We start from the raw sequence: 27820 nt of genomic DNA on the forward strand, positions 1-27820 counted from the left end.
TGTTTCCAAGTGTATATTTAAAGTGGAAGACTGAATGCTAGTCATGATAATTTGAGAGTTTGGGGATTACTTGGACTTATTTTCTGATTATTTTACAATATTTTACTGTATTTGAATCCTCAGGACAATAGAAGTTTGGTCAGATTGATCCTGCTACAGTACTGTTGTCATTTTCAGTTCTGCAGACATTCTGCTCCTCCTGCCCCGCATCCCGTTATAACATGTAATTGCAGTGAGACTGCTGAGAATTTTTTGGACAAAAGGAAAAATTTGATATCAAGTGTTGATAATGATGATAAATGGTATACTTAGTAGCTGAATTTTCTCATGAGCTAGAAACTGATTTTACATCTACTCTGAATCATAGATTCATTTTTGTGAGCGTAAATTGATGTGGAATTACCTGATGAGAGAAAAACCAGCATGATGACCCACTTGTGGGCTTGTTACAAATAAATATTTTAAAGGAAGAGATATATTTTGAAGGAAAAATGAGATTCGTTCAAAAACTGATGGATTGACAAACTAAGTATTACATTTTTGTTTTGGAATGAGTATTCTGACACAGTGCACAATTGAAAGTAAAATGAAGGTTTATAAATTATCTGCTTGATTTAATAAATGCAAGCTTTTATTAATTGAGTTCTTAATGTGTGCCAGGCATTTGGGATGTGTCAGTTAGTAAAACAGACAATGAATTCTTGCCCTTGAGAAGTTAACATTCTTGGGATGGGGGTGGGGAAGAGGATAGCTCAGAACAATTGTAACAGTATATAAATAAGTCATATAGTATTTTAGAAGGTGATGAGTAATATGAAAAAAGAAAAAAGTGGGGCAGAGTAAAGGAGATTAAATTGGGAATGCTGGAATGGGGGCTGAGGATTAGAATTAAATAGAGTAATTAGGGTATGTCTTCTTTAGAAGTTGAGATGTAAGCACATGAAGGAAGTGAAAGAGCCAAGGAAATATGGAGGGAAGAACAGTCTAGGCAGAGGGAAGGCTTTACAGCAAAAACATGGGTGATGTTTTTGAAAAACATAAAAGAGTCCAATAAAGCCAGAGGAAATGAGTCAGAAGCAAGAGTAGTAGGACATGAGGTCAGAAACACAAAGGTGGAGTGGGGAGGCAAGATTATGTAGGGCCTTGTGGCCATATACTTTGAGAGAAATGGAGGAATTTGAGCAGAGAAGTAATGTGCTCTGATTTAACTTCTTTCAGGATCACTTAACACAATCCATCAATTTTTTACTATCTTCATAAAAATATAATTGCTTAAATAACTATGTATTTGTGTTCTCAGATATATTATCTGTTTTATATCTCCTAATTGATTGTAACAGCCTCAGTTGCAGGAACTCATTTTCTTCTTTATTTACAACTTCCTGCAGCTTTCTGAATCTTGTATTCTACACAGTGTTTCATAAATGTAGTTGACAAATGTGACTCAGACTAATAAGAATCCATGCAAGTACAGATATCTCCCAAACTGGCAATAGACTCTTAACTTGGAGAGGGGACAGTTTATTCTTTATATCTATTAATATTTTTGAGCTTTCTTAGAGGAAGGGCGATTTAAGTCCTTGTTGAGCCAGTATGCTGATAATTGCAATTAAATCCACCACTTAGCACAGCGAAATTACCAAAAACAAAGGAATTCAGGGTTAGGTGACCAGCAGCAACACACATCAGCTAATGAAATATAATCAACAGTTAAAAAATGAAATTTGGAATTTTAAAGAAGAAATAAATATCAAATGGCCTCATCAAGATGAATAAGAAAAAAATACAACTCTGGAAAAGATAAACTGCATTCTTAGTTCTGATATACTTTTACATATGTATTTGCATCTCTTCTATCAGATCTAATTGTCAAAGTATAACCCTTATATAACCTTGTTTCTCCATAAGGACTTAACAAATTCTTTTCAGAATATGGAAGGTGACTGGGGACTGGAATAATTTTAATTCCTCCCCCACCCCAGCTTTATTGAGGTATAATTGACAAATAAAATTATAATACATTTAAAGTGTTCAATATGATAGTTTGATAAATGTATACATTACAAAATGTTCCCACCATCGAGTTAGTTAACACATCTATCACCTCACATATTTACCTTTTTTTTTTTTGTTTTTTGGATGAGAACACTTAACACTTAAGTTCAGCTCTCTTAGCAAATTTCAGTTATACAATACAGTATTTTCAACTCTACTCACCATTTTATACATTAGATCCTCAGATCTTACTCATCTTATAGCTGAAAGTTTGTATTCTTTTACCAGCCTCTGTTTCTCCCATACCCCCAGCCCCTGGCAACCACCATTCATTGTACTATTTTTATGTTTGGCTTTTTTTTTTTTTAAGATTCCACGTATAAGTTATATAATGCAGGATCTGTCTTTCTCTGTCTGGCTTAATTCACTTTGTATAATGCCCTCCAGTTTCATCCATGTTGTCACAAAAGGCATAATTTCCTTCTCTCTAAAGGCTGAATAATATTCTGTTGTATACATATTTTCTTTATCCATTAATTTCTTAATGGTTATGTTGTTTCCATACTTTGCCTACTGTGAGTAATGCTGAAATGAACGTGGCTATACAGATATTTCTTTGAAATACTGATTTTGTTTCCTTTGGATATAATCCAGGGATTGCTGGACCATGTGGTGCTTCTATTTTTAATTTTTTGAGGACATTCCATAATGTTTTCCATAAGGGCTGCACCAGTTTATATCCTTACCGGTAGTGTACAAGGGTTCCTTTCATCCATATCCTTGCCAGCATTTATCTCTTATCTTTTTGATTATAGCCATTCTAACAGGTGTTAGGTGCCAACTCACTGTGGTTTTGATTGGCATTTCCCTAATGATTACTGATGATAAGAGCCTTTTCATATGCTGTTAGCCATTTGTATGTCTTCTTTGGGAAAATGTCTATTCAGGTCCTTTGCCTATTTTTAAACTGGGTTATTTGTTTTTTGAGTTTTATAAGTTCCTTGTATATTTTGGATATTAACGCCTTATTGGATGTTTGGTTTGCAAATATTTTCTCCCATTCCATAGGTTGCCTTTTCATTTTGTTGATGGTTTCTTCTGCAGTGCAAAAGCTTTTTAGTTTGATGTAGTCACACTTGTTTATTTTTGCATTTGCTGCCTTCACTTTTGGTTTCAAATCCAAAATATCATTGCTAAGACCAGTGTCAAGAAGCATTTCCTCTTTGTTTTCCTCTAGGACTTTTATGATTTCAAGTCTTATGTTTAAGTCTTTAAACCATTTTGAGTTTATTTTTGTGTATGGTGTGAGATAGGGGTCCAGTTTCATTCTTTTGCATGTGGATATACAGTTTTCCCATCACCATTTACTGAAATGATTATACTTTCTCAATTCTTGACTCCTTTGTTGAAAATTAATTGACCATATATGCATGGGTTTATTTCTGGGCTGGATATTTTGTTCCATTGATCTATGTGTCTGTTTTTAATGTCAGTACCATACTGCTTTGATTACCATAGCTTTGTAATATAGTTTGAAATCAAGAAGTGTGTTACCTCCAGCTTTGTTCTTCTTTCTTAGTATTGCTTTACCTGTTTTTTTTTTTGTGTGTGTGTGTGGTTTCATATGATTTTTAGGATTTTTTTTTTATTTCTGTGAAGAATGCAATTGGAGTTTGGATAGGGATTGCATTGAATTTGTAGATCATTTAGGGTAGTGTGGACATTCAGCAATATTAATCCTTTGAATCCATGAATATGAAATATCTTTCCATTTATTTGTGTCTTCAATTTCTTTCATCAATGTCTTATAGTTTTCAGTTTACAGATCTTTTACATCCTTGGTTAAATTTATTCCTCAGTATTTATTCTTTTTGATGCTGTTGTTAATGAGATTATTTGCTTCATTTTTCTTTCTGATACTTCATTGTTAGTGTATAGAAATACAACTGATTTTTGTATATAGATTTTGTATTCTGCAACTTAACTAAATTTGTTTATTAGTTGTAACAGTTTTTAAAATTTGTTTATTTGTTTTATTTTTTGTTTCTTTTGGTCTGTGTGTGTGGAGTCTTGGGTTTTCTATATATAGTTTCTTGTCACCTGCAAATAGAAGCAGTTATACTTCTTCATTTCCAATTTGGATTCCTTTTCTTTTTTTTTTTTTTTTGTCTGATTGCCGTGTCTAGGATATCTAATACTATGCTAAATAAAAGTGGCAAGAATGGACGTCCTTGTCTTGTTCCTGACCTCAGAGGAAAAACTCAGTTTTTCATAATTGGGTATGAATGTTAGCTGTGAGCTTGTTATATACAGCCTTTATTATGTTGAAGTGTATTCCTTCTGTACCCAGTTTCTTGGGAGTTTTTATCATGAAAAGATGATGTATTTTGTTATATGCTTTTTCCTCATCTATTGAGATGATATGATATTTATCCTTTGCTTTGTTAAAGCAGTATATCACGTTGATTGATTTGTGGATGTTGAACCATCCTATATCCCAGGAATAAATTCCATTTGATCATGGTATGATCCTTTTAATGTACTGTTGAATTCAGTTTCATAATATTTTGTTGAAGTTTTTGCATCTATGTTTATTAGGGATATTGTCCTGTAATATCCTTTTCTTATGGTGTTCTTATCTGGCTTTGGTATCAGTGGAATGCTGGCCTCATAAAATGAGTTTAGAAGCATTCCCTTCTCTTTTAGTTTTTGGAAGAGTTTGAGAAGGATTGGTATTAATTCTTTTAAAATATTTGGTAAATTCACCAGTAAAGCCATCTGGTCCTGGACTTTGTTGGGAAATTTTTGATTACTGATTCAATCTCCTTACTAGCAATTGATCTATTCAGATTTTCTATTCTTCATGATTCAGCCTTGATAGGTTCTTGTTTCTAGGAATTTTCCTTTTCTTCTAGATTATCTACTTTTTGGCATATAATTGTTCATAGTAGTCTTACGATCCTTAGTATTTCTGTCTTATCAGTTGTGTTTTCTCTTTCATTTCTGATTTTATTTATTTGAATCATCTCTACTTTTTTTCATAGTTATCTTAGCTAAAGTTTTGTCAATTTTGTTTATCTTTTCAAAAAGACCCAGCTCATTGTTTCATTGATCTTTTCTGTTGTTTTTCTGGTCTCTTATTTATTTCTGCTCCAGTCTTTGTTATTTTTTCCTTCTACTAACTGTGGACTTATTTTGTTCCTCCTTTTCCAGTCCCTTGAGGTGTAAAGTTAGGTTGTTTATTTGTGATATTTCTTTTTTCTTCATTTTGGTACTTATCACTATAAACTTCCCTCTTAGAACAGCTTTTTATTGCATCCCAAAAGTTTTGGTATGTTGTGTTTCCATTTTCATTTGTCTCAAGGTATGTTTTTGATTTCCCTTTTGATTTTTTCTTTGACCCTAATAGTTGTTCAGGAGCATGTTGTTTAGTCTCCATATATTTGTGAATTTTCCAGTTTTCTTCTTTTAAATGATTTTTAGTTTCATGCTATTGTGGTTGGAAAAGGTGCTTGATATGATTTCAGTCTTCTTTTAAAACTTAAGACTTGTTTTGTGCCTTAACATATGATATTTCCTGCAGAATGTTCCATGTGCACTTAAGAAGAATGTGTATTCTGTTGCTGCTGAAGGGAATGCTCTGTGTATATCTGTTAGAGCTATCTGGTGTAAGGTATAGTTTAAGTCTGATGTTTCCTTATTGATTTTCTTTCTGGATGATCTATCCATTATTGAAAGTGGGGTCTTGAAGCCCCCTACTATTATTGTATTGCTGTCTGTTTCTCTGTTCAGATCTGTTAATATTTGTTTTATATATTTAGGTGCTCCAATGTTGGGTGCATAAGTATTTACAGTTGCTTTATCCTCCCAATGAATTGACCCCTTTATCATTATATAATGACCTCTTTGTCTCTTATTACAGTTTTTGGCTTCAAGTCTATTTCGTCTGATGTAAGCAGAGCTACCTCTACTTTCTGCTGATTTCCACTTGTATAGAATATCTTTTTTCCATCCCTTTACTTTGTTTGTGGGTCTTTAAAGCTGAAAGGAGTCTCTTATAGGCAGCAAATAATTTAGTCCTGTTTTTTAAAATCCATTCAGCCACTTTATGACTTTTGATTAGAAAATTTAGTCCATTTACATTTAAAGTATTTATTGATAGGTTGGACTTATTATTATTGTCATTTTATTGTTTTCTGATGTTTTGTAGTTCTGTTGCTGCTTTCTTCTCCTCTTGCTCTTTTCCTTTGTGATTTGATGATTTTCTGTAGTGGTATGTTCTTACTCTTTTCTATTTATCTTTGCGTATCAACTGTAGAGTTTTGCTTTGTAGTTACTTTGAGACTCGCATAGAAAAATCTTACAGTTTTAACAGTTTCTTTTGAGCTGATAAAACTAACTTTGAATGCATACAAAAGCTCTACAACTTTACATTCACTTTCTCACATTTTATGTTTTTAATGTCACAATTTATATCTTTTAATATTGTGTCTCCATTAATAAATTACTATAGATACAGTACTTTTGTCTTTTAACATTTATACTACAGTTATAAGTGATTAACTACCACCATTACAATATTAGAGTATTCTGAATGCAACTATGTATCAACCTTTATCAGTGAGTTTTGTACTTTCATATGTTTTCCTGTTACTAATTAGCATCCTTTTATTTCAGCTTGAAAGAACTTCCTTTAGCATTTCTTGTAAAGCTGGTCTAGTGGTGATGAACACCTTCAGATTTTGTTTGTCTAGAAAACTCTTTATTTTTCCTTCAATTCTGAAGGACAGCTTTGCCAGGTAAAATATTCTTGGTTGGCAGTTTTTTCTTTCAGCACCCAGAATATATCATTCCACAGTCTGGTCTACAAGGTTTTTGCTGAAATATTCACTCAATCTTATGGGAATTCCTTTGTAGCAAGTTGCTTTTCTCTTGCTGCTTTTAAGGTTCTCTCTTTGTCTTTAACTTCTGGCAATTTAATTACTGTGAGTTTCAGTGTGGGTCTCTTGAGATTCACCTTCTTTAGTAATTTCTGGGATTTTTGGATCTGGATGTCTGTTTCTTTCCCCAGGCTAGGATAGTTTTCAGCCATTATTTCTTTAAATAAGCTTTCTTCCCCTTTATCTCTTTTTCTTCTGGAACCCTTATAATGTGTATATTGGTACACTTGATGTGTCCCATAAGTTCCTTAAGCTGATTTCACTCTTCTCACTCTTTTTTTTTTCGTTTTGCTCCCATGATTGCATTAATTCCACTGCCCTGGCTTCAAGTTCACTGATCCTTTCTTTCAGTTGATCTGTCTTCTGTTGAAACCTTGTATTGAAATTTTCAGTTCAGTTATTATATTGATTAGCTCTATGATTTCTGTTTGGTACTTTTTAATATTTTATATGACTTTGTTGGAATTCTCACTTTGCTCATGCGTTGCTCTCCTGACCTTGATGGGCATCTTTATGTGTTATTTTGAACTATCAGGTAAATCACTTGCCTCTGTTTCGTTAAATTCAGTTTCTGGAGATTTATTTATTTATTTATTTATTAAACATATTCCCCAGTTTCTTCATTTTCCTTGACTTTCTGTCTTGGTATCTGAATGTTAGATAAAACAGGTACCTCCCCAGTCTTGAGAGACTGGTCTGGTATAAGAGATGAACCTTGTCAATCATCCTGGCCTGGGCTCCTAGTTACCTGTCAAACCTTTGTGATTGTCCAAGCCTCTGCCTTTGTTCTTAGTGGCTCACAGAAGTTAAGGGTGTGCCAAGATCCATCAGTGTCCCAAAGGGGAGGATTTCAGTCAGTCAGCACCAAGATGCAGGTTGATTACAAGCCAGAACCTCAGGCAGCAGCTGAGAAAGTATGCAATTAAATTCCTTTCAGGGAGAAACTGAAGATGGGCATTTTTGCCTGCCCCCTCTGCACTGAGCCTGGATGTATACCTGCCGGGGTAGTGGGATGTTCCTGTGCCCATTTAAAAGCTGCTTATTTTCTTTGCTTGTAAATGCAAGCCCTTTTGGCTTCTAGAACTGAGTGTTCTGAGAGCCCATCCCTCAGGCAGGAGCCTTAAAAATTGGGGCACTAGATGTGTGGTCCAAACCCTCTGCTCCTCAGGGAGGATCCGGGAGTTGGGGGTTTCTTCCCAATCGTATGGTGATGTGCCAGGAGTGGGATTTATGGCAAGAGTTTCTCAGCCTTTCCCACCCATTTTGATGTAGGTATTTTCTCATTCATCTGTTGTAAAGGACTCATTCAGCTAGTTTGGGGATTTCTCTCATAGGGAATTGCTCCACGTGTAGCTGTTTGTTCAGTGGATCCATGGGAGGATGGAAGTTCAGGAGCCTCATATGTTGCCATCTCGGTCCTTGCCTCTATATCTGTTAATTCCTTTCTTATGATAAAATAGCAAGTATTAAGCGTCATCATTAAATATTGTCAAAGTCAATATTAACTTAATTTTTAAATTGAGTAACCGATTTTTAAAATTCTGAAATATTTAACTCCTTAATGTTATTCTCAGCGGCAAAATTTAGAAGTATTTTCAAAGAATTCCCATATTTCAACTATATACAGTCCAAAGCCTTTGATGATGTAAGTATTTTGTTTAATTATTTACTTATCTGCCTTTTCTTACTAGATTGTGTGCTCTCTAAGGGCAGAGACTAGATCACATTCATCTTTTTGTCTTCGGTGCTACACTCAGTGACTGGTACATTATTGGAGCTCAAAAAATGTTTGTTAAATGAATGCATGTAATTTTCATAGGTGGGTTATTTATATTTATTAGATTTATAACAATTTTTCTGGAATCTAGAGAAATTATTTTCTTCTAGGTCTATCTAGCATATTACTTTGACCAAACAAGATGATAAATTATTAATAGTTTTATTTTTTGAGGGTGATGGATCTAGAGCCAGCTTATAATTTTAATAAGTTTAGAGGTAAAGATGTTTGAACTATTATTCCATCGTCTTTTTAAGGCATATTTTCTAACAAATTGAGAATTGAAAATTTCTGTATATTCTATGGTTGATTAAATTTTATTTTTTAGCTTCTTTATACAGATAGGAATTTTGTGATTTGTGCTCCAACTGGTTCGGGGAAAACTGTATTGTTTGAGCTAGCTATAACAAGATTGTTAATGGAAGTACCATTGCCATGGTCGAACATTAAAATTGTTTACAGTAAGTATTTATATATTGAAAGAGTGATAATTATAATAATGATAAACCATTGAGGTAAAAGTAAGAAATAAGTTCAAATTCAAGACATAAGAATTATTATTTGGTTTTCCATACTTTTAAAATAAAGACATGTCACATTTGGTCTTATCTGTTAACATTAAATTCAAAACACATTTTCCCAGATTTATAAATAAAAATAGTATTGGAATTGAGAATTTGGCCTTTACATGTTTATTTTTAAAAGGACAGGGAAGATGACCAAATAGAATCAAGCATTTTATAATTTGAGAAATTTCCATAGGAACCTCTATTCTCTTTTTTTAGGTATATATTAAAATTTTTTTCATCAAAGTAATTTATACACATGGTTAAAAAAATCAGTGATCACAAAGGGCGATAATTTCCGCCTTACCTTTCTTCATTCTTATTTACAATTTCCTGAGCAATCACCTCTTTTTCTATTTTTAGTTCTATTTGATGATTACTTTTATAGTTCTAAATAATATGTTTATATTGTTAACTTTTAATTTATAAATACTAGGCAACACCTAGATGTGTGCTAACTTTATTAGCTATTTGTGAAAATAATTTTTAAATTGCACTGATATTTAAAATAAATACCTTACATTGTTGCAGTGGCACCAATAAAAGCCCTGTGTAGTCAGCGTTTTGATGATTGGAAAGAAAAATTTGGACCAATAGGATTGAACTGTAAAGAACTCACTGGAGATACAGTAATGGATGACCTATTTGAGATTCAGCAAGCCCATATTATTATGACAACTCCAGTAGGTGTTGCTTATATTTTATAATTTCCTTGGTTTATCAGCAAATATCTCTTTCTCTTTACTGTGGAAAAAAGTTAAAAGAAAATATAAAGTAGAAGACTATATTTGCAATGTGAAGCAAACAAACAATACGCACTAGTATTCAGGGTACATACAGAATACTAACAAATCAATTAAGTAAAAGACAACCAAATGGAGTAAATAGGCAAAAGATATGAATAGGCGGTTTGTTATTGTGGATGATTTGTAATCATACTTATTGCTTGTATTCTTTATCCAAATATTACGTATTGTGGCAGGAGGACCTTAGTAGAGCTTAGAAAGGGTAATTAGGCTATACTTTTGAATATTTTTGATTAAACTTAAAAAATAAATGGGGGTTCAATTTTTTAAACACATGATTATCAAAATTCTTTAAAAATTTAAAAATCTTTAAGTATCTTTTGGGATACTTTTAAGACATCAACTAAAATATTGCCCATCATTTGTAACAAGTCATGTTAAAAATTTTATCAACATCTTAATAATACTTATTATAATTCCTTATCATGTTAAACCACTTGCATTTTTTTCTCTAGGAAAAATGGGATAGCATGACTAGAAAATGGAGAGACAACTCTTTGGTCCAACTGGTTCGATTGTTTCTCATTGATGAGGTAGTGAACACGTTATTCACTTTCAGAGATAAACATGAAGAGATGATTTGAATGGATATAAAGAAACAAGACATTTTCAACCAAACTCTATGTTTGCTTTATCCCTTCAAGTGGAAAATGCTTATTTTCTTAAGGAAGAGTTTTCAGTATTGTTTTACATTTTAATTTACTAGATAGATTTTTATTTTTATAGCTAATGAGTCTTATTTTTTTTCTCAGATACATGTTGTAAAAGATGAAAATCGTGGACCAACTCTTGAAGTTGTAGTCAGCAGAATGAAAACTGTGCAGTTTTTATCTCATGCTGTAGAAAATACCAGCAGTATTATTCCAGTGAGATTTGTAGCTGTATCTGCAACAATTCCAAATGCTGAGGATGTAAGTTAGAATTTTAGTCTATCAGATTTTTTTATGACTTAGTGAAATATTTAATCTTAGTGAAAAGTGAGGTTTTTTTTTTTTTCTGTAAATCATCTAACCAATTTAATAGGAAAGTTGTATCGTGGAAAGTTATGGTTAGATCTCATAGGTATGACAGCATTAAGGCCATAAAATTTGGTTGATTGGGTTTAATAAAATATGTTTGGTGCAAGTCTATTGTTTAATAGTATCTAAAAGTCATACTTTCATGGGTTTTAGACACTTCATAATATGAGGTGTTATGTTACCCCCAATTCTATGTGCCTGGAATTGTGGTAAGCACTAATGATAGATGCAAAAGTGAAAACATGTAGACCCTGCTCTTGAAGAGGATGTCATAGTTAATAGGGTACATGAACATGTAAAGAAATAATTGTACAATATTATACTTTCTATAACAAACACATGTCCTAATTTTCTTCTTCAGGTTTTTGGCAAACTTGAAAAGTAGTACAATTTCATTCTGCTTTCTTACTCCTATTTACTTCTCAGCCTACTGTAATATGACTTTTCCCCCAGCTAATTCTTAGAAATTGTTTCCACAAAAGCTGCTGTACAGTATTCTCTAATCCAATGTAGAATTTTGCCTTTATCTTTAGTTTAGCACAGTTAATCCTTTTTGTTCTTAAAATGACAACTTGTTTTGTTTATATTCAAGAATAATAGAGAAAATTTTAAAGTATGTGTAAATAAAAAAACCCCAGCATTTGTCCTTCTAGATGTATTGATAGAATCATAATATACATACACTTTTATGACTTGCATGTTACCTACAAACGTTTCCATGTTATTAAATACTCTTCTTTAATACAATTTTTTGTGGTTTTATTGTAATTTATTTAATACCTTAATGGTGGAAAATTGTTTCCATTTTTTGCTATTGTAAATAGTGCTGAAATTATATCTAAGAAAACATCACAATTATTTCCTTAGGATGGTCTGCTGTAGTAGAATAACTGAGTCAAAGGGTATATAAAACTCTAAGAACACAGTGCTTTCAATAAATGTTATATTCATTTATACCTCTACCATCAGCCATTTCTCTGTATTCTAATGCTGGATAGTATAATAATGAAATTATTATTGTTATTATTACTTTTAAAAAGTTCTCAAATTTGTTATTTGAAATGGTACCTTATTTTAAAATTTTGTACTGCTTTGATTACTACCGAAGTAAATATTTTTAATATATTTGTCAACTATTTTAAGTTCTATTTTTGCAACCTGCAAGGTCATAGACTTAACTCTTTTTTCACATTGGGATACTAAACGTATTGATTTGTAAGCAGTTACAAAATATCAATACTCTGTAATTCTTGAAACTCTCTTCCCCTTTGTGATAATCACTACTTCCGTGAATGGTATCTCTCTGTCTCTTTCTACAAGTCTTCTACCTCAGTTTTCCCCTGAGTTAAGGCCTTCATCCTTTGCCTTCTGCTCCGCTCAAACTGTAAATTCTTGTTCTCATCCCTACCCATGAGAGCCTTGAAAATGTTTTACTATTTCCTTCCTGTGCCATTAAAAACTCATTAATTTATCTTCCTGTCAAAGAAACAATCAGTTTCATAGCAGGGCAGGAAGCCTGATTACTAACCAGGCTATGTGAAGTTAAGGATTGCTCTCCACAGCTCCAGAAATTAACTAAGGACTCTAGCATTGAGTCTGAAATGTGCTTTTGGCACTGCCATCTCTCAGTGTTTATTTGTTCTTTGTTTAAAAAAGTTGTCAGCCTTTGCCAATCTAAGCCAATCATTACTTTGCTACTCTTCAGCTAATATTTAGGATAACACAAAAGAAGTGTCAGCCATATCTGGGCATCGTTCTGAAAAATAGCAAAGAAGTCACAGTGCTAGTGAGAAATTTGACTTCTCTGTTGAAATTAATTTTAATTTTACTTTAGACTCTTAGGAGGAAAATAAAATAAAATAATAATAATTAATTGGAAGTTTACCATGTTAAAAGTGGGTATAATCTTGAAACACTGTTATTGAAAATATTTACCAATATATCAATAGAACAGTGTCACTAGAATATGTAATGTTGAAAAAGACTACTTGACTAACTATTTTTAAACTTGACTTTAAAGTGAACTATAATTGGGCTTTTTAGCCATAAAACTTTACTAGAAAAAAATTTAATGTGTATGTTTCTGTCATTTAAAGATTGCAGAATGGCTTTCAGATGGTGAAAGATCTGCTGTATGTCTGAAAATGGACGAGAGACATAGACCAGTGAAACTTGAGAAAGTGGTCCTTGGATTTCCCTGCAGTAATAACCAAACCGAATTTAAGTTTGATTTAACCCTCAACTACAAAATTGCCAGTGTTATACAAACGTACTCTGATCAGAAACCCACGCTTGTGGTATGGTTTGTTGGTTGCTTATTTTTTAGTGTAATGTTCAGTTTTTAATATGATTAATACAAAAATTATTCATTCATTTTTAGTTTTGTGCAACAAGGAGAGGTGTGCAACAGGCTGCTTCTGTTCTTGTGAAAGATGCGAAATTTATTATGACTGTGGAACAGAAACAGAGGTATATTTTAAAATTTTTTCTTGGAGGTAGAAAGACTTTTAGGGATAACCTAGATAAGATGAGAAAACTGGGTTGACCTTTTCAAGTTACTTGACCTCTCTAAGCCTCAGTTTCCTCATCTGTAAAATAAGGATAAAAGTAAGTTGGAAGATTAAGTAAGACAATGGATCTTGATGCAACTGTGATCCTGTCTTCTTTATTTCATAGCCAGATTTGAAAGATTATTCATATTGCTGTCTTCAATTTTTTACTCACTTTCAATCCAGTATCTGTTGTAATCTTTTACTAAAGCTGATCTTGTTAATTGATCTCTCAGGAGCTTCTAACACATTTGACCACTCCCACCTAATTTAAAAATTCCAGACTCTGTGTTTCCATGATCATTTCTACTATGTTTCTTGCTACTTTGCTTTCTACTCATTCTCAGTCCCTTTTCACTTATAATACCTGATTCTTAAATGTTAACATTCTAGGGGTTCTATCCAAGGTTCATCCTTTCTAATGCCACACTCCTAGGTATTTGAGTCTCATTATCACATGGGTTCAAAGAATATATGTATACACATATTTATATATGTCTGTGAATTTAGAAATTTACAGCTCCAACACAGACCTCCATTTTGAGCTCCAGGTCTACCGTCCATCTGCCTGACATCTCCGATTGTATATCTGTGGGCATGTCAAACTCAGTATGTCCAAAAGAGAACCTTGGTTCTTTCTCTCAAATCAGTTCCTCCTCCAGTGTTCCCCATCCTGATTATTTATCATCTCCCTAGTTGCTCATGCAGAAACCTGTCATTGACATCTCCTTCACCTTCTTCCCCATAGGCAATCAATTACCAAGTCCTGTCTATTCTTACTTATAAATATATCTCAAATATATAATTTTATCTTCATCAGCACTGCCACCTCCCCCATTCAAGTAATTATTAATCTCTTGCCTTTTATCTGATGACCACAAACGCACTCTTATCCCACTTTAATCTGTTATATTCATAGCAGAGTGATTGTTTAAAATTACAAATCTAAACATGTCATTTTTCTGCCTAAAACACTTTAATAGTTTCTTGTTGTCATTAGGCTAAAATCCTAAATACTTAATATCGCCTGCAGTACCCTGTATAATGTGTTCTGTGAATACACCAAACTGTTATCCTACACAAAGCTTTCCTGAATCATATTTTCTTTGCCCAGAATTGTTTTTTACGTCTTATTCATCCTTCAAGTCTCACCTTTAGTATCAGTTTCTGAAGAAGTTTTCCATGATTCTTAGTGTCCCTTTATTTGCTTTTACAGGCACCCTATATTTTTATTTCATAAAACTTACTGTAATTATAATAAATATGCTTTTGTTTAATTGTTATTTAATATCTGTTCTATTCCTTAGATTGTAAACATCTTGAGGAAAGAAGGACTCATGGTCATCTTATTTACCCCTCAATCTTAGCAAGACTCAGCAGAGTGCCAGCACATGCTTACTACTAATATTAGCTTATTATTAATAACAACTTTTGGAAATAAATAAGTTTAGTGGTAGACCTCAAACCAAAATTGGATTAGATCATTACATGTGGATACAAGCAGATACTGATTTTTCTGACTAATTTTCTATGGCAGGGGATGTACTTTTCTTCACTTTGGATCAGATCAGCTTTCCAATTACAGTCTACCCTGTGGCTACACCTCTGGTTACTTTTCAACCAAAGATGTGTACCAAACCTAGAGGATACCACTTTAGCTTTCTGACATTTGACTTTCTATCCACTAAAAGGGTGGATCTCTAGTCATTTAGTGCATTAAAGAATTACCTATGCAGCCACCTATCCATGCTGTATATACTATTTTCATAATTTTACTTCTACTTTAAGGATTTAACTTGATCTCCTTAGTTACTGCCATAAGATAAAAACTCTATGGTGCAGCTTTTGTTACAAACATCAGCAAAGCATGATTAAACAATAAGATACAGCAGAGAGCCAGAGAAAGAGAAACTGAAATAGAGCTTATAGCCAAAAAAGTACATGAGGTCTAAGAGGTAGACAGAAAGGGAAAATGTGAAATTATTGCTATCAAGATAACAATAACATAGATTTCTTTCTACCTACCTCTTTGTTTTATACTCTAGAGAATATTTATCATATTGAGTAGATTCTCATTTGTATGTTCGGCTTTTACTTCATTCCCTGAGAAAAGCATTAGTGAAAAGGAGTGGAATGCCATTTTGAGTTGCTATAGACTAGGGGAGGAGACCGCTGCTTATGTCAATTCCCCTTTAACTAGTCACATTCTAGCAGCTCCCACAAGATTTCTTTTTGCCCATAAACCCCAGATTCTGTTACTAAGATTTCTAAACTTGTCTAACATGCCCAACTTTTTGTGTACTCTGGTCTCTTTAGCTTTGTGTGTGTGTGTGTGTGTGTGTGTGTGTGTGTGTGTGTGTTACGCGGGCCTCTCCCGTTGCGGAGCACAGGCTCCGGACGCGCAGGCTCAGCGGCCATGGCTCACGGGCCTAGCTGCTCCACGGCATGTGGAATCTTCCCGGACCGGGGCACGAACCCGTGTCCCCTGCATTGGCAGGCGGACTCTCAACCACTGCGCCACCAGGGAAGCCCCTTTTTAGCTTTTTTAAAAATAATTTTTCTGTTGTATCATGCATTTAACTTTAAAAATATTTCTATATTTTGAAAAATTTTAGTTAACTTCAGGAAGTTAATTGGTAGTATTCTCATAGTGAAAATGTTTCCTGAGCCTTTGAGGGTATTTTTCTCTCTTTTTTTTTTTTGGTGATTTTATTTATAATTATTTATTTCTTTATTTTCCCCAGTGTTATTGAGATATAATTGACATATAGCACTCTATAAGTTTAGGGTGTACAGAATAAAGATTTGACTTACATATAGCATGAAATGATTACCACAATAAGTTTAGTGCATATTCATCATCCATACATATAGATACAAAATTAAAGAAATAGAAATGTTTTTCACTTGTGATAAGAGCTGTTAGGATTTACTCTCTTAACAACTTTTATATGTAACATGCAGCAGTGTTAATTATATTTATCATGGTGTACATTATATCCCTAGTACCTATTTATTTTATAACTGGAAGTTTGTGCCTTTTGACTCCTTCATCCAGTTGCCCCTCCCCACCCCCCAAACCCTCGCCTTTGGTAACCACAAATATGATCTCTTTTTCCATGAATTTGTTCGTTTTTGAAGTATAATTGACCTTGAACACTGTGTTAGTTCCTATTACACAACACAGTGATTTAGTATTTCCATACATTTCAAAATGATCACCATGATAAGTCTAGTTAAAGTCTGTCACTATGTAAGATATTACATAATTATTGACTATATTCCCATACTCTACATTTTGTACCCATGACTCATTTATTTCATAACTGGAAGTTTGTTCCTTTTAATCTCCCTCACCCATTTCTTTCCTCCACCCACCTCTCTCCCCTCTGGCAACCACCTGTTTGTTTTCTGTATCTATGACGCTGTTTTTATTTTATGTTTGTTCATTTGTTTTGTTTTTTAGATTCCACACGAGTGAAATCATATGGTATTTGTCTTTCTCTGTCTGACTTATTTCACTTAGCATAATACCCTGTAGGTTCATCCATGTTGTCACAAATGGCAAGATTTCATTCTTTTTTATGGCTGAGTAATATTTTATACACACACACACACACACACACACACACACACACACAAGTACCACATCTTCTTTATCCATTCATCTATTGTTGGACACTTAGGTTGCTTCCATATCATGGCTATTGTAAATAATGCTGCAATGAACATAGGAGTGTATATGTCTTTTTGAATTGGTGGTTTTGTTTTTGTTGGATAAATACTTAGGAGTGAAATTGCTGGATCATATGGTAGTTCTATTTTAAAATTTTTGTGGAATCTCCATATTGTTTTCCATAGTGGCTGCATTAATTTACATTCCCACCAATAGTGCATGAGGATTCCCTTTTCTCCACATCCTCACCAACACTTATTTGTTGTCTTTTTGATAATAGCCATTCTGACAGGTGTGAGGTTATATCTCATTGTGGTTTTGATTTCCATTTCCCTGATGATTAGTGATGTTGAGCACCTTTTCTTGTTCTGCTGTCCATTTGGATGTCATCTTTGAAAAAAATGTCTATTCAGATCCTCTGCCCTTTTTAAAATTGGATTATTTAGGTTTTTTTTTCCTTAGTTATAAAATTAAGGACTTCTCAGTATGAAAGTTAGATATTCTCTACTTCTTAAAGATGGTTTTCAAAAAAATGATGTTGTGAAAATATTTTGATGTCTGTAATCTTCAAAATAATTAACTAATACACTAAGAGTTTTGATGTTAATGGGAATAACTCAATAATTTTGTGTTTTTTAAAATAGGTTACATAAGTGTGCATATTCCATAAGAGATTCAAAACTCAGAGGTAGGTTTAGAGATAATTTTTGAATAGTATTTTCAGCTATAGATAAAAAGAGCCAAATACTGATGAAATATCAACAGTACATAACATATGATATATTTCTTTTATAGATATCTTAATACATGGTGTTGCTTATCATCATGCTGGTATGGAGCTGTCAGATAGAAAAGTAGTTGAAGGAGCTTTTACTGTTGGAGATCTACCAGTTCTTTGTAAGTAAAACGTATATATATTATTATATATTATTATAGATATATTATTATAAGATCTTTTGGAAAAAGGAAAAGGTCAGGTATTCTGACTTATTTCTGCTTTTCTTCCAAGAATCTAAAATTATATAACTATCCATACATATACGTGCTATAGTAAACTCTCTGGCAATTTTAGTTCTTTATCATCTTACTGAACATAGTGCAATTTGAAAAGTAAGAATTAGTAGCTTTTTGGTTTTAAGATATATTATTTTACATTGTAATGTTGTTTTCTTTTTCCTTTTTATTCTAAATTTCCTATATATGAGTTTTATTACATTTATAAGAATATATCTTTTACAAGAAAATATTTACTTGAAGCAATAAAGTTATATGACTTAAAAGTAATATTCCTTAATTTGATGCAGTTACTACCAGTACCTTAGCCATGGGAGTAAATTTGCCTGCTCACCTAGTAGTTATAAAATCTACAATGCATTATGCTGGAGGAATGTTTGAAGAGTACAGTGAAACAGATATTCTCCAGATGATTGGTAGAGCTGGTCGACCTCAAGTAAGTGACAGTGTTTCACTTTTTGTAATTTATTTTAAAGACAAGATAAAAAGCAAAAAAAAAAAATTGTGTATTTTGTGTTAAACAGAAGATTAACATTTCACGTTTAGATTAGGTTTAAACATAAATGTAACTAAGAAAATCTACTTTAATGGAGGAGTAGAAGTAAAACAAGTCTCACCAAAGGAGACATACTCCCTTCATGCCCTCTAAGCTCCCACTGGTTGATGAATGGTTGGGTTGATAAATGGTTGGGTTTATTAATGTGTATGCTGTTAAAGGGTTTTTTTGGTTTTGAGGTTTTTTTGTTTTTGTTTGTTTTTTATTCTGAATAGGGATGCTATTGGCATTTTTGATGGGACAGTTTTTCATTGTGTAGGACTGTCATACATTGCAGAACATGTACCATCCCTGGATCCTAGCACAAAATGCCAATAGTGGTCCCAAGATATTGTGACAATTAAAAATCAGCCCATACACATTACAAAACATGGCCTAATCTGACAAATTCTTGAATAAACAAGTCATTCATATAGGTACTAAGGGAAAACTTAGGAAGAATATCTTTTCAAAGAATATCAAAATATTATGTCATACAAATTTATAATTATTATAGGATAAATTAGATTATATGTAAATTGCACCAAATCTTGCAGCTTTTAACCAGTTACCTAAGTTTGTTTTGATTTTACTAATGCCAAAATTATGTTACATTGAAACCAAAGTGGTACTTTTACATCTATACTCTTGGAAGGTTTTTAAGTCAAATTTTCAGTTAACATTCAAATTCAGAAATATTTTTAAGGCCTTTATGACCTGTTGTTTAAGACAGGGAACTGTTTAATATAAAATGAAAATCTTGAGTTATTGAAGAAGACTGGTATCAACATGTGCTTTTCTTTACTAAATTTCTCTGTTTTCTTTTTCTTTTTTTTTTTCTTCCAGTTTGACACTACAGCTACTGCAGTTATTATGACTCGGTTAAGTACAAAAGAGAAGTATATTCAGATGCTAGCTTGTAGTGACACTGTAGAAAGCAGGTAATATGGAAAATATTCCTAAAAGATGTTAATATGTTAATGTTAATATAGGCTATATTTTTCCTTTTAATGTATTAGGGGATTTTCTAAGGCCATTTTCTTGAAACTTTTCAATAATCTAATTATAAAGTTTGTGTACTTTTAAGAAATTTAATAGTTAAAAAAGAGATAGTGTAATATCTTTGTTCAGCAATGCTTCTTAGCATGCAGTTGCATGTATCCTTGTTATAAAAGGCCAAATTAGTAATGGGAGGGATGTAATTTTCACATCTTTTTACATCTTTAAAATTTGCATAATAGTAGGAGACAGGCAACCTGAGACTTTTTAATAAAGTGTTTGATTATAATACTTTTGGGGAAAATAGGATGTAATCCACTCCCCACCCTTTTTTTAAGCAATAATGTCTTCTAGATCCATGGAGTAGAGAGAAATCTATAATCTTTTTAAAAGTTAAACTGACATTTTAAGGTTTTGTCATATTTTTGAAAATTAAGTTAACTTTCATGAATTATTAAAGTAACAATATTATTCAATTGTATTATTGAATTATTGAAATATTATTCTAAACAAGTAAGAGTTGTATGGCACTGAAATATATATTACTAATGAAAAGTTTTTTTTTTCCATTAGTTTGCACAGACATCTTATTGAGCATTTAAATGCGGAGATAGTATTGCATACCATCACAGATGTGAATATTGCTTTGGAATGGATACGATCAACCTTGCTTTATATCAGAGCCTTGAAAAATCCATCTCATTATGGTTTGTTACTTTGATTTTGAAGAGTAGTAATTTTATCAAGCCAATTGGGCCTACTTTATACTAATAAGTCACACAATAGATTATAGAAACTAATAGGTAGCAGAAGTAAAAACAATTATAACAAATACAGTTAGAGCAAGAGTAGAGAAACGTGAGAAATCTTTATCTGTTTTACTTCTAGTCTTTTAATAAGGCTTGAAATGAACACCATTAAAAATAGATCTTTTAGAAAAAAATTATCTCAATAAAAATTTTTTAAATGCCTAAAATTATTTAAAATAAGTTAAAGTCAAGAAGAAGTTTTGAATTTTGTCTGAACTGTTGTTCAAATCAAAGTATAGTAATACTGTTGCTGCTGGAATTTTCTTCTTCTAAAGCTAGCACACATATGGTTATGTTGCTTCTAGAGGGTTCTTTCACGTGGTACAGGTTATAAAATAAAAATGCTTGGGATTGCAGAATATCAAATTAAAACCTGCCGTGTTATAATACCATTCTAATACACACAGGTTCAAAACTTTCAGACCTCTAAGGAAAAAAAATACATGTTGTAGTCCTGGTCACTGTTGTACAATAAAATGAACAAGAGATAGCCAATTGATAGTGAAAGGATTTCACAACAGTGGTTATTTTCTATAGATGTTTAAGCCTTGTTTTAACTTTAAGCTACTTTTTTCTTCTATTTAAGATTGAGTTAGATTACTCTTTTCTAGTTAACTGTGGTATAAAGTGAGCCTATGAAGATGAATTCATCTCATTCTATTTTATTTTTAATAAATTGTCATAACTTATATAGGTTTTGCATCTGGATTGAGCAAAGATGGAATTGAATCAAAATTACAAGGTTAGATGCATTTCCTTCTAAAAAATTATATTCTATAAATTTTAATGAAAAAGTCTAGTTATTATGAAAGTAAGAATGCTCTGGTAAAGTATTTTTTAAAGTAACCTTGTTTGCAGAAAAGAAAATATGGATTTCTTTTTCACAGGTAAATAAAGCTTGGCACATGTACTTTTTTTCGGAATTAATCTATTTATTAATTCTATCAGAATATCTTCCTTTGTATAACATGTTAACTTGGTTTGTTTTTATTTTAAAAATGATCCTGGTCTTTGGAAATGTTGCCTATAGATACTCAACTCTTTATGTTCCTTTTCTAGTTTAATTTTAGTTGAAAATATAAGCCAAGCTTGATTATGGGCTTCTTATCCTAATCTGTGCTAATGAAGTATTCCTATCAAACCTCAGTTTTAGTTTTCAGTTAATCACTCAGTATTTCATTACCTATCTTTTAAAATATCAAAAGCTTGTTAAGCGTTTATTAGGAGTAGAAATTGCTGCCTCTTCATTGTATTGAGACTGTCTTCCAGGAAAAGAAAATATGTTAGATCCCTAAAAATATTTAGCCAATTTAAATTTATTCTCTACTTGGATATACACATATGGCAAATAAAAATGCAGAGATAAGGATGAAGCAGTAAAATTGTCTTTCTTAAAGAATAAATATATTGTTAAAACATGCTGATTAGCAATAGCTTATGTTCATGATGCAGCTGTTGAGAAACAGATCTATAATATAGTTGTATTATTCTTTATGTATTGACCAAATTTGTAATGGAGTTTTAAAAGCATATATTTTTTATCATAATGATCAAATACACAAAATGAGACAGACCAAGAAATATCTTGCTATATTCTGGTAACTCTAAAGATTAAACTTTTCTTAAATGTTCTTAACAGTTCATATTTGTCTTATTTTCAGTTATTATACGTGGCTAAGTTTAGCCTATAAAGGATAGCCATATTTATTATATAACTGGATAGAATGTTTTGGTTTCCTTGGAGGTCTGCCTTAAATTTCTTAGGAAGGGTCTTTAGCATAGAATATGCTGTTTCCTAAATTTGGTTATACTTTCTTACTCAGTATCCTCCAGTAGCTGTCCCATCACTCTTAGAATAAAATGCAAACTTTCACCAGAACCCACAAAGTCCTATTTGGTATCCCCATGCCTATTTCTCTAACTTCTTCTCGTGTCACTTTCCCCTCATTTATTCCAATCTGTCCAAATTGGCTATCTTTCTGTTTCTTAACCACATCAAGCTTGTTTGCACTTCAGGTCCTTGCACTCTCTTTATTCTTGAAACACTTCTTGCATATTTTACATGGCCTGAACCTTCATTTCATTCAGGTCTTTGTTTACATATCAACTCCTCAGAGAGACCTTCCTGGACTACCTTATTTAAACCCACATTTACAGAGACAAAGGAAAAACAATTTCCATATTGTTACTGCTGTTTTCCTGCTCTTGGAAAAGGTGATGTGTTTATGTTGAAAATTAGGATGACTACATCCTTACTTTAATCAGAAATAAGCTGTGTATCTGAAATACACTTAAGCTTAATTAAATAAAAGCTAAAAAAACTCTGTTATTCTTTAGTTCCTTTCTCAGCTTTATTTTCCTTCATAATACCTTTCTTTTTTTTAAATTTTTATTTTATATTGGAGTATAGTTGAGTAACACTGTTGTGTTAGTTTCAGGTGTACAGCACACTGGTTCAGTTATACATATACATGTATCTATTCTTTTTCAAATTCTTTTCCCATTTAGGTTATTACAGAATATTGAGCGAAGTTCCTTGTGCTATACAGTAGGTCTTTGTTGGTTATCTGTTTTAAATATAGTGGTGTGTACATGTCATTCCCAAACTCCCAATCTTTCCCTCCCTCGTAATACTTTTCAATACCTGAAATTATATTATTTATTTGATATTGATTGCTTTCTTCAGTAAAATACAAGTTTTATAGAGGAAGAACCTTGCCTTGTTCACTACTATAAACTTTAAGCTTAGAATAGTGCTCAGCATATAGCAAGCATTCTTGTTTGATTAACTTACTGAATATTAATTTTTTTAAAGTTGAAACTTGAGAGCATTGGTTTTTTTTTTTATTTAAGTGTAGTTGATTTACAATGTCGTGTTAGTTTCAGGTGTACAGTATAGTGATTCAGTTTTATATATATGTATATATTTTTTCAGATTCTTTTCCCTTATAGATTATTACAAAATATTGAGTATAGTTTCCTGTGCTTATACAGTAGGTCCTTGTTGGTTATCTATTTTATGTATAGTAGTGTGTACATGTTAATTCCAACCTCCTAATTTATCCCTCCCCCTCTTTCCCCTTTGGTAACCATAAGTTTGTTTTCTATGTCTGTGAGTCTCTTCCTGTTTAGTAAATAAGTTCATTTGTATTATTTTTTTTTTTTTAGATTCTACATATAAGTGATATGTGATATTTGTCTTTCTCTGTCTTGCTTACTTCACTTAGTATGATAATCTCTGGGTCCATCGCATCCATCCATCCATGTTGCCACAAATGGCATTATTTCATTCTCTTTTATGTCTGAGTAATATTCCATTGTGTGTGTGTGTGTGTGTGTGTGTGTGTGTGTGTATATATATATATCACATCTTCTTTATCCATTCATCTGTTGATGGACATTCAGGTTGCTTCCATGTCTTGACTATTGTAAATAGTGCTGCAGTGAACATTGGGGTGCATGTATCTTTTCAAATTATAGTTTTCTCTGGATTTATGCCCAGGAGTGGGATTGTAGGATCATATGGTAACTCTGTTTTTAGTTTTTTAAGGAACCTCCATACTGTTCTCCCTAGTGGCTCTACCAATTTACATTCCCACCAACAGTGTAGGAAGGTTCCTTTTTCTCCACACCCTCTCCAGCATTTATTATGTGTAGACTTTTGTTGATGGCCACTGAATGTTAATTTAATAGTGGGTAATTAAGAAAATTAGCAAAGGCTTCAAAAGCCTTACTTAACCAAACACTTAAAACATCAAGCTGCCTTAGCAATGTTGCTTAAATTAAAGTATTTTTCAAAGAACCCTGCTTTCTAAGGGCTATGTTTTTGTGAGTGGCTATTCTATATAACATTGAATAGGTTGTGGTATTCCCACTCTCTGCTGTTAACTGCCTCAAGTCTCCTGGGCTTTTTTTTTTTTTTAACATCTTTATTGGCGTATAATTGCTTTACAATGGTGTGTTAGTTTCTGCTTTATAACAAAGTGAATCAGTTATACATATACATATGTTCCCATATCTCTTCCGTCTTGCGTCTCCCTCCCCCCCACCCTCCCTATCCCACCCCTCCAGGTGGCCATAGACCACCCCGCTGATCTCCCTGTGCTATGCGGCTGCTTCCCACTAGCTATCTATTTTACGTTTGGTAGTGTATATATGTCCATGCCACTCTCTCACTTTGTCACAGCTTACCCTTCCCCCTCCCCATATCCTCAAGTCCATTCTCTAGTAGGTCTGTGTCTTTATAGCAGGGAACAGAGAGAACAGTGAATGCAACAGGTTACTACAATTGCTCTGATCCCCATCAATTAGTGAGAGTGAACTTGCATTGCTTCCTATTCAGAGGTTCCTTCCAGGTGCACTAGTGTCATATTCAGAGATGCTGAAGTAAATACTAGAAACATCAGCTAAAATAGTCATAGTGGTTACCTGAAGAGAGTGTGGCAAACTAGGAGGAGGGGAAAGACTGGTGTTTTTTGAACAATCTCTGTAGAACTATTTCACTCTTTATACTTTGTGTATATATCTTAAAGCATTTTTAAAAAGAAAAACTGCTGCCATATTGAAAGTCAAATGGCAAAACAGTTATTTAGACCTGGAGCAAGTCACTTAGCTTCTCTATTCTTTAATTTCCTAACTTGTATATGAAATAATATTAATACCCGTCATGTTGTGTTTTGAGGATTAAATGAGATAGTACAAATATATCATTTTAAAAGCTCCAAGTTGTAAATGTTATCACTTGAGTGTTATTTTTATTATTTGTATTATTTTTACTGTTAGAAAATTTTTTCAGCATATTAGTCACCTCTTTTGTTTAAATGAGTTGTTTTTTTTTTTAACCACTTAAATAGGGACTACAGTTCTTCCCAGAACAATTACACAGAAATACACCTTCAGGATATTTTATAATGAATTCTATTTTGTGTTGCTTCTTTATTTTACTAAAGTAAAGAATATGTTTTCTATAATTGAACAGAATTATGTTTGAAGAATCTGAATGATTTATCATCTCTGGACCTGATAAAGATGGATGAAGATGTTAATTTCAAACCAACTGGTAATTTTTCCATCATTGTTAGTAAATTTAACAATTGCTTACTTAAGGCTAAATTAAAAATTTTTTTCTACTAAAAGTTAGATGATGGTAAAATTAAATTGTTTCAGTTCTCAACAGGGTATCATCATTATTAGCATGATCAATTTATACGAGTCCTATTTCTAAATTATAGAGCTTCTTTTTGACAGGCACGGAATTTGTGTTCGCTAACTCCGGTGACTTTTAGCAGAGGATTAAAATGCTCAAATCTTTGGGTTGCTTCAGTCCTGTCATAACTCTTGTAGCTATCCTTTTGCCAATTCTTAATTATTCAAACATGGCTTATCTGGATGGTTACTTAGGCTCCTTTTCTCTCTGTCTCTCTCTTTTTGATTCTATATAGGGTATAACAGAAGCAAGAAAGAATGTTTTGTAGTTTTTACCACTCATGATTAGAAGTTTCTTGGGGGAAAATATTGACTTCATTATAACAAATTAAACTTTTTAAGAAGAGATACTTTACTGAATAAAAATTGGGAAGTATAGGAAAGTTTAAAAAAATCAGAATCTGACTATCTGTTAACATTTCATGTATCCTTCCATTTTAAAATGTATTTTCACATACTTGCAACTGTACTATAGAAATGTATGATTTTGTATTATGTTTTTATTTGTATTTTTTTGTATAAGGTTTTTTGAAACAATTTACCTCCCTAACTCTCAGCCCTAGATTTATAACATTTTTTTCCTCTCCCATGGTTCTCATTCTGATAAACCTAATTTGTTTGTGAGAATTACCTTCTTTGTATTCTAGGATGTCTCACTAAAGGGGGCATGAGAATCACTAATATAACTTCTTCATGTATTCTTCAGATACTTTAATTCTCAAGAATCTTATTCCCACTATCATTCTTTCCCTGTGGAACTTCTTGAATCCACTGATAACATTCCTTCTGCCTTTAAACATACCTAATAAATGATATGTGTAATATTTGTCCTCTTTCTCAATCATCAGTGAATACTACCTGATTAATTTTCTTCTTTTTAACATTCTTTTGATTCTCTTTCTGCTTCTTTAATCAATTTCTCTTTGCTGACGTTTTTTGCTTTACTATGGGCTTCTTAAATATGTAGATGTTGGACCTTTATTCCCAGTTTATGATAATTTCTTTGAAAACATAATTTACCTTCACAGCTTAAGCTATGGTCATTATGTAAATGAATTGTAGTTTTGATCCTGGTCTCTCACCTTTGCTATGACATTTCAATGTTAGTTTTCTATTGGAAATCTTTTCTTACATATATGACATGAAACTTGACACCCAGAGCGTATAACAGTTAATTTGACCTGGAATACTATACAGTGGAATGAACATAAAATTTGTGTTCCAAATGCCTGGATTTCAGTCCCAGTTCTGCCACTATGCTAGCTGTGACCTTATGCTCACTGAGCCTTAGTTTATTTATCTGTAAAACAAGAATATATTACATGTCCTACTTACCTTACAGGGTTGTTGTGATGATGAAATGGGATAATGAACATTTACAGCAAAAAAAATTCCTCTGAAAACATGAGTCGTTGCTCTTTTTTGTCCAAGGTTAGGAAAATGTATCTCTACTTGCCTCTTATTCTCAATAGCATAACCGGTTTGTTAAGCCTATTATAAAATGTTTGATGTCTTTGGTTCCTCTTTCATTCCTCACTCATTCCATGTCCAGGAAGGAATGTCCAAAAGGACAATCCAATCTTGGAGCTGAAAATATTCCTTATCACGTAGCAGGGTAATGTTTCCTAAAGTGTGGTTGAGTTAACTACTTCCTCTCAAAGTCAACTGAGGCTGCTGTTATGTTAAAAATGAAATTAATGAACCCTACTCCAGACCTACAAACCTCACCTTCTAGGAGTAAAACCTAGTAATTTAGATTTTAAGCTTGTTCCCTGGATGCTTCTTTTGCACATTAAAATTGAGACCTGCCTTGGGATTGATGTTTCAATAAATGGTATAGTGAAAATCTATTTAGATCTTCATGTCATACACCAATTTATCTTAGTGAGTGTTCTGGGGGTGGGGGGAGAGAGATTCCAAATTAAAATAG

The 27820-nt window shown here is 32.6% G+C and overlaps 1 protein-coding gene across 18 annotated transcripts in view; it reads left to right on the forward strand.

The window, feature by feature from the left end:
* The window catches only part of HFM1 (helicase for meiosis 1), a 147311-nt gene that overhangs the window by 22407 nt on the left and 97084 nt on the right, over window positions 1-27820 (forward strand). For 15 of the 18 annotated variants that reach the window (XM_028489160.2, XM_028489158.1, XM_028489148.1 and 12 more), the window contains 14 exons: window positions 8510-8580; window positions 9041-9173; window positions 9810-9961; window positions 10540-10617; window positions 10837-10995; window positions 13200-13400; window positions 13484-13572; window positions 17973-18016; window positions 18124-18225; window positions 18633-18778; window positions 19724-19818; window positions 20450-20583; window positions 21380-21427; window positions 25664-25744. In XM_028489160.2, the coding sequence (XP_028344961.1) occupies window positions 8510-8580; window positions 9041-9173; window positions 9810-9961; window positions 10540-10617; window positions 10837-10995; window positions 13200-13400; window positions 13484-13572; window positions 17973-18016; window positions 18124-18225; window positions 18633-18778; window positions 19724-19818; window positions 20450-20583; window positions 21380-21427; window positions 25664-25744 (1533 nt within the window). Of the gene's footprint in view, window positions 1-8509; window positions 8581-8626; window positions 8755-9040; window positions 9174-9809; window positions 9962-10539; window positions 10618-10836; window positions 10996-13199; window positions 13401-13483; window positions 13573-17972; window positions 18017-18123; window positions 18226-18632; window positions 18779-19723; window positions 19819-20449; window positions 20584-21379; window positions 21428-25663; window positions 25745-27820 lie in introns of all 18 variants that reach the window. The other 3 variants (XM_028489151.1, XM_055084474.1, XM_055084475.1) reach the window with 3 other exon arrangements.

The sequence above is a fragment of the Physeter macrocephalus genome, chromosome 4, assembly GCF_002837175.3.
Source record: "Physeter macrocephalus isolate SW-GA chromosome 4, ASM283717v5, whole genome shotgun sequence".
Taxonomy (NCBI): domain Eukaryota; kingdom Metazoa; phylum Chordata; class Mammalia; order Artiodactyla; family Physeteridae; genus Physeter; species Physeter macrocephalus.